Source organism: Limulus polyphemus, unplaced genomic scaffold (assembly GCF_000517525.1).
Source record: "Limulus polyphemus unplaced genomic scaffold, Limulus_polyphemus-2.1.2 Scaffold8844, whole genome shotgun sequence".
NCBI classification, from domain to species: domain Eukaryota; kingdom Metazoa; phylum Arthropoda; class Merostomata; order Xiphosura; family Limulidae; genus Limulus; species Limulus polyphemus.
In genome coordinates, this window is record NW_013674454.1 from 9,486 (window position 1) to 16,768 (window position 7,283).

General features: G+C 34.1%; 1 protein-coding gene and 1 non-coding gene across 2 annotated transcripts in view; one reads left to right on the forward strand and one right to left on the reverse strand.

Annotated features, from left to right (window-relative positions):
• The window catches only part of LOC106475591 (SOSS complex subunit B1-like), a 10,040-nt gene extending 8,955 nt beyond the window's left edge, over nt 1-1,085 (reverse strand). The window contains exons 1-2 of the mRNA XM_013936269.1: nt 854-1,085; nt 596-697 (exon numbers count right to left, since the gene is read on the reverse strand). Coding sequence (XP_013791723.1) covers nt 596-671 — 76 coding nt within the window. The 5' untranslated portion in view covers nt 672-697; nt 854-1,085. The remainder of the gene's footprint in view (nt 1-595; nt 698-853) is intronic.
• Nucleotides 1,086-1,318: 233 nt separating this feature from the next.
• Trnah-gug lies at nt 1,319-1,390 on the forward strand. The gene has a single exon. It is a non-coding gene; the product is annotated as a tRNA-His (tRNA).
• Nucleotides 1,391-7,283: the final 5,893 nt, after the last annotated feature.

A 7,283-nucleotide genomic window follows, 5' to 3' on the forward strand; every position in this document is an offset into this window, starting at 1 on the left:
TATATATATATATACGTTTTTAGTAAATCAGGATTTCATTCAAGTTGTTAGTAATAATTCAATTTGAAAATAATGACAAATAATTATCACATGCACTTGTAAAAAAAATAATATCCCAGTTACTTTCACTAGCAATAATCAACGCTATTATATTAATAAATAAAACTTTAAAAGTATGAAACTATTAAGATCAACTCATTTTTTGATTGAAGTATGACTTAACATACAATCTATTTATGTATTACTTAATAATTAACTTTCATTATCTTTAGACACTTGCAACTTAAGAAAAAATTATCGGGGGAGGTGGAGCTATGGTGCCTAAAACATGGTAATACTATGGGGCTCAGTGGTATGACCCCAAGAAATGAGCATGTACAGATTTTGAATGGAGAGATTCTTAAAAATAAAATATAGATGGTAAAACGTGGGCATAGTGTATGGCAGTTTACAATTTTTAACAGGCACAGACTTGGAGAATTACACCCCCTCCCTGGTTTATCCGTCTATTACGTGTATACAATCTTGTACGTGATGTAGTTATGGTGTATTACCGAACTTATGGAACATTAGGTTATTTGTTTAATTAACTTACCTATTTCCAATATAATAAACGTAATATTCAAATTTTTCATTCCAGGTTTTAGGTCCTGTATAGCTGTCTGCTCCATTTCGAAAAGCTTAAATCACCGTGAACCTGTGTGGATAAAATATCAGATAAGCATTGTTAAATATAAAAATAAAGTGTTTTAAATAACGCTGTTCATAAATATCGCGCCAAATCATACACATGCGCATACACCGATTCGGAAGACTTACACAACTTATAGACCCACACATAAGCGTTTCGTACCTTTCTCGTGCTGAAACAATGAATTAGTACCTCTACTTCGACTTAAAGAAATATTTCTAATGTGTTTCTTGTACTTAAATACCTTTAACGGTACTTTTAGATTGACCTAAAGTTGACTTTTGTCAAGAACAATAATTGAAATCCTTATTGAATCTATAAATTCTAGCTAAATGATTAGAATTATTGGACAGCATTTGACGACTTGCAACTTCGACCGCGTTGAACTGATTGAGTAAGCCACATCATCAAAACGGACATTTTATTGGATAAAATTGTCATTATAAAATATTTCAACTAATTTTCCACAAAATGTCAACTTGTAGTAAATATAAAACTTACTATAAAATTTATATAATTATTAATAATAAACCAATGTTAATACTATTTTTTTAAAACATTTTTTATATATAAAATATAAATGTTATAATTTTTTTATAATACAACTTTGGATAAAATTTTGCAGTAGCCGTGATCGTCTAGTGGTTAGGACATTGCGTTGTGGCCGCAATAACCCAGGTTCGAATCCTGGTCACGGCACGAACAAACTTTTAATTTTTTATCTTGCATAATAGTTATTGTTTATATTATTAACAATTTTTTAAATAATGATTTTTAAGATGAAAATTTGCACAAAACATTAAAATGGAACTGCTTTTCTTTATCAAATAAATTGTTTTGCATAGGTAACCTTTGTTTTCGGTGTATATTAACTCTGATGAAGCCGCAAAGGCGAAACGTTGGTTGAAATAAAAATATATTCTTTTATATTTATCTGGAGTGTAAAAGTAATTTTTTCTAAACCTTTATCATTTTAAGAGATATCCGACATACAATTATATTGTCATGTACTTTGATAATACAAGAATAGATTCTAATGAAAATGCATATTTGAAAGACCCTGAAATATGTTCGAAAGTCTTTCGAAACTTACACTTGTGTTTCTACAACTGGCATTTGCTGTCCATTCAACAAAGTTTCATCGTTAATACTCTGCCTAAACAATATATCAAAGAATACACTGAAATATAGTTTTATAGTTAGTTTAGCACTCTCTTATGTTTTTGTGTTAAAAACGTTTAAAATGCAATCTCAAATTTTTAATAAGGGCTAATGAAATTCTTCCATTACGAAAAGTTATCAAAATAAAGCATTGGAGTGGTTTATAAATTATTACGTAAGTAATAATAAATATTTCATATGAAAGTAACCTGTGCCATCTGTTGAGTAGTTTTGAAACTTTGTATATAGAATATTAAATAGATAAAACATTAATAGAAATAACTTACCTAGGAAATGAAATTTTAGGAATATTCTACTTCTAATTGTAATAATTTCAAATGATGATGTAACTGTTATTTTATCATTATATTGCGATAGTCAACATTTGTTCATTTTTTAAAGAGGTGGATTCACTGAATAATAACAAAAAAAAGCTAACTCGTTTAGTATTAAAATTCAGCCTATAATGGGCTGCAAGAGGTTTAATAGTCTCAAAATCGAGGAATATTTGGCGATTTTCCCACTGGATCGTTTGTTTAGTTCTCCAACGAAACTATTAATGGTTGGAATCAGGATAGCTTGTTTCATATCAGATGCATTTCGTATGGCGTCCCGCTTCCCAAAGTTGGTTAGAACTATATAGTCATCTGTGTTTGAAGGCGTGGAGCTCTGTAACTGACGCCGACGATAATATTTCAGATCATTTATTGTATCGATGTCACAATAACGAGGTAAATAATATGCAGCATTTTCGTCACATCTGTAGGTTTGCAACCATGCTAGAAGACTCTCTGCTGCTTTCAAGTAATCTAACTCGGAACTTTACAACATAACTGACACTCCTTTTGCTTCACGTAAGATGTCGTTCAGAAATAGCGTACAGTATATAAATGTCTGGTCAAGTTGTGGATCGTGCATTTAATACACGATCTCGATTGCTGTCACTTATGTCAACATGTCGCAGAAATTTAATAAAACAGTCCAACCTTGTTACAATAGCACTTACAGCACGCATCTGGCAAGCCCATCGTGTTTCCGACATTGTTTTAAATTCTACGGGCTTTTTATTTGGGTGCATGTATTTTCTTTTTTAGAAAGTAATCCACTGTGTGTGAACATTAGAATCATTTAAAAATTGTAGCAAGTCTGAAGCGTTGAGAAAAAGTTAGCCACAGGGGTAACAGATTTCACACTTTTTACGATGACTTAAGACGATGAGAAAAACAATGCATCTAGATGGATTGAGGAACGATTTGTCTTATTTTCTGTTGAACCCCAGAGCACTTGCCGCTCATGACGGCGGTGATCTCATATCCTTAATCAATCAGATTTGTGGCATCAAGTTCGTTATCTTTTAACTTATCCACAATTTATTTTGTCAACGATGCTGCGTCGAGTTCATTAGCAACTTCAAAACCAAGAACTCTTCATGAACTTCTGAATCATTAAAGTATCAAAGTTGTCTTCTATTTAATGGATAGGGTTTTAGTTTCATCGAATAAAATTGAAAAATACTGAGCTTCTCTTATTTCTTCATTAATTTTATCCAAAATTATATCACCGAAAATATCCAAAGTGGCATCTTGTACACTGTGGTCACTGAAGATATACAAAATGGTACCTCATACACTGTAGTCACTGAGGATATCTAAAGTGGCATCTTGTACACTGTGGTCACTGAGGATATCCAAAATGGTACATTATATACTGTGGTCACTGAGGATATCTAAAGTGGCATCTTGTACACTGTGGTCACTGAGGATATCCAAAATGGTACATTATATACTGTGATCACTGAGGATATCCAAAGTGGCATCTTGTACATTGTGGTCACTGAAGATATCCAAAATGGTATCTTATACATTGTAGTTACTGAGGATATCTAAAGTGACATCTTGTACACTGTGGTCACTGAGGATATCCAAAATGGTATCTTATACACTGTAGTCACTGAGGATATCTAAAGTGGCATCTTGTACACTGTGGTCACTGAGGATATCCAAAATGGTACATTATATACTGTGGTTACAATTATCATCTTGTACACTGTTGGGCGTATGTTTGGCATTTTTAAGTCCTTCACACAATTGTTCATTTACGATCTGGGAATAAGTCTTTAAGAAGCTTAATATTTCCAAAAAAGTTTCCTTTATTTTCAGCTGTGTCTCCTTCACGACAACCCATCTGAGCTACGTTTTAAATAGTTTTAAGTGTCAACGTATCTACAAGTATTTTGATGTACTCCATATTTTTTTCTCCACAATCAGCCGGTGAATTTCATTAGCGTAGTCCGCTACCTTTTTCTCAGAAAGCTTTGATTATAAACAAGCATTATATTTGCACGAGTTGTTCAAACGCGAATCAGACTGCTTGTGTTTGAGAAATTTATTGTTTTTTGAAGGTTCATCTGTACACTTTTTCCCTGTATTGAATCCTTCAGACACTAAAGCTTGCTCACCTTGATATTTAGCGCCTGTAGTAAAATGATGACAGATAAAACAGTAAACTTTGTTAGTAGATGAAGAATATTCAAGCCAATATTCATACCATTCAGGTATGAATTTTCGTCCATAAGTATTTGGAAAGCGAAAGGGTTGTTGTTTGTTTTTTGAATTTCGCGCAAAGCTACACGAGAGCTATCTGCGCTAGCCGTCCCTAATTTAGCAGTGAAAGACTAGAGGGAAGGCAGCTAGTCATCACCACCCACCACCAACTCTTGGGCTACTCTTTTACCAACGAATAGTGGGATTGACCGTCACATTATAACGCACCCACGGCTGAAAGAGCGAGCATGTTTGGTGGGACGGGGATTCGAACCCGCGACCCGCAGATTGCGAGTCGAGCACCTTAACCACCTGGCCATGCCGGGGCGAAAGGGTTTATTAAGACCAGGTTGAATTGGTCCATTGTCGGGCGTTCTGGATATGTCGATCAGCCGGACCACCTACTGCAAGAGTTGGCCTAGGTAGAGCTGATTTTCCACTGGTGATGCTCGTCTAATTCACCCAATATAGCTTCATGTTCTTGATCAGAAGTATCCACAATGCCTCTTTGATTCAATAGTCTATCCTCTGTTGGGTCCTCATCTTGAGCCCTTTGGCACTTCTCACTTGATAGATTCGTCTTCATGAGAATCCTGTGATTTACATGGGTTTTTGTATAATTTTCAGAATATCCCTTTCCTCAATAGTAAGACTTTATGTGTCTACACATGTATGCAGAACACCAACTTCATGTAACAATTAACAACAGTAAAATATATAGTTTAAAGATACCAAGCTCGCAACAAGTACTGAGTTAAAAGTTAAAGCGCCGAAGACAGCTTGATACTCAACAATTTCGTGCTTGTCACAACTGCTTACCGCATAACTGTTCTGAAGACCTTATTTATCAACGTTTCTGAGAAAGATAGGCCTAAGTCTCTTTTTAACCCTTTTGCGAGGGGCAGTATAATATTGTCATCACTCAGGCAAAGTATAATATTTATAGCCTTCAATCTTAGTTATTTACAGAGCTATAAAATAGAAAATCAGAACCTTCTTGCTACGCCCACCTGTCAATCCTCCCTTTCAGAACTTGTCAGTAGTTTACTCTGACTTTAAATCTTATATTATGTATAACAACAGAAAACCAAGAGTTTCGCATTTGAAACGGTGTATTATTCTACTTTTATTTTTTCTCAACAGACAACGTTAGTGTCGGTTTCAGTTTTGCTTTTGTTCCCACGATAAACATATCGACCAGCTTTGCTTAATTTCTCATGTTTCTGGCATAGTTAGAAAACCAGAAAAACTGTGATAGTTATTGGACAATTTCTGCCTTTTGATATGTTATTATTCTGTCTTATTTTCAGCATTATTTAATTAAATAAATAATTATTTAGTGCAGTAGTACCATTAGTATAACAAAACATAGTTAAAGGGATTACAAGAAGAAAAAATATTCCCTAAAACGGTAGTGCGCGTGCGAACGAGATTTCTTGTTATACATAATAAATTTGCTCTATGTACGTAAGAGTAAATTAGGGAAGTGGTGGTGGGGGAATACCCCCCCCTTAACAACTAATACTTTGGTAAATATTTCTAAATGTGCGAGAACTAATTTATCAACGTTTCAAATTTAAAGTTTCATCGTTATCAAAAGAATCTTATCTAATTTGGAATTTTAAAACTATATAGTAATATTCTATGAATTATCAATATTACCGACATTCTGTACATGTCACAATTGTAGTTTTACAACCGCGAGTTCAACATAATTCCGACAAATAAACCCAGCGACGTAAAATAATGCGATACGTAAATAAACCGTACGTTTCTACCTTCTTATATTGATTTAGTATTAACCTAAACGCGTAATTCATTCTGCATATGTGCAGGTATTACATATCACGTGGTAGAGAATGCTTATTTCGTTCTAGTTGTCTTTATTATTGAACTAGCTGTGTGTACCCGTCCTTCGTACGGGTTGTGTGTATAAATAATACATTAATTTAACAATTAACAAACAAATTACTTGTACATTATTATAACAATTAAATATAAGTTAACAAAAGATACTGTGGACCATGTGTTAACTGTGTCACTTAGAAAAAACGGAAAATGTCAAATTGTGATGAGTTGTACTTGTGTGTTTGTAGTGTATCACACATCTGTGAAAAAATTAGTTTTATTTACCGAAGAGCCTCTTGATAGACGACATTGGAAGTACGTCCACCTGGGGCATGGATAAATAGGCTGCGAGAAGATCTGACTCTTGAGCAGGTTACATATAGTTTTTAAACTCCAAGGATAGTGTTCATAAAAAAAATATATATATATATAAGAAAGAACGCAGTTCGCGAGCCAAGCGCAAAAGAGCAATGCCGAGTGGACGGGCGAGCGACCCTTAGCAAAGAAATATAACCTTAAAAGCAAAAGAAATATAACCTTAAAAGCAATAAATATTGCCAAAATATAAACAAAATAAAGCACAGACAGCTGGAGTGACGCAACAAATTTTTGCAGTAGTTGTTTTCTTTCCAACATAGAGATAATAAACATTGTTTTCAAAATTTTACATTGTATTCACTGTTACTATGGTAATCATTAAAACAATAAAATGTCTATAAGAATAACATTGGAACTTTGAAGACCCGTGGGGCGGAGCCCTAAGGTGAATTCCAAAAATCCAAGTAGCCTATAATCTTCTCACGCATGTATAGAACAAAGAAAAAAGTTTCATCGAAATCAGTGCACCCGTTTCCCTGTGAAAAGCGAACAAAATCACGTCCAAAACCGCACCAAAGAAGGTTTTTGAGCGGCCGCCATTTTCTTTCCAAAAGGCGTATGACAGTTTCAAGTAGCCTATAACCTTCTTACACATCTATAAGACAAAGAAAAAAAGTTTCATCGAAAACGGTGCACTCGTTTTCCCGTGAAAAGAGAACAAA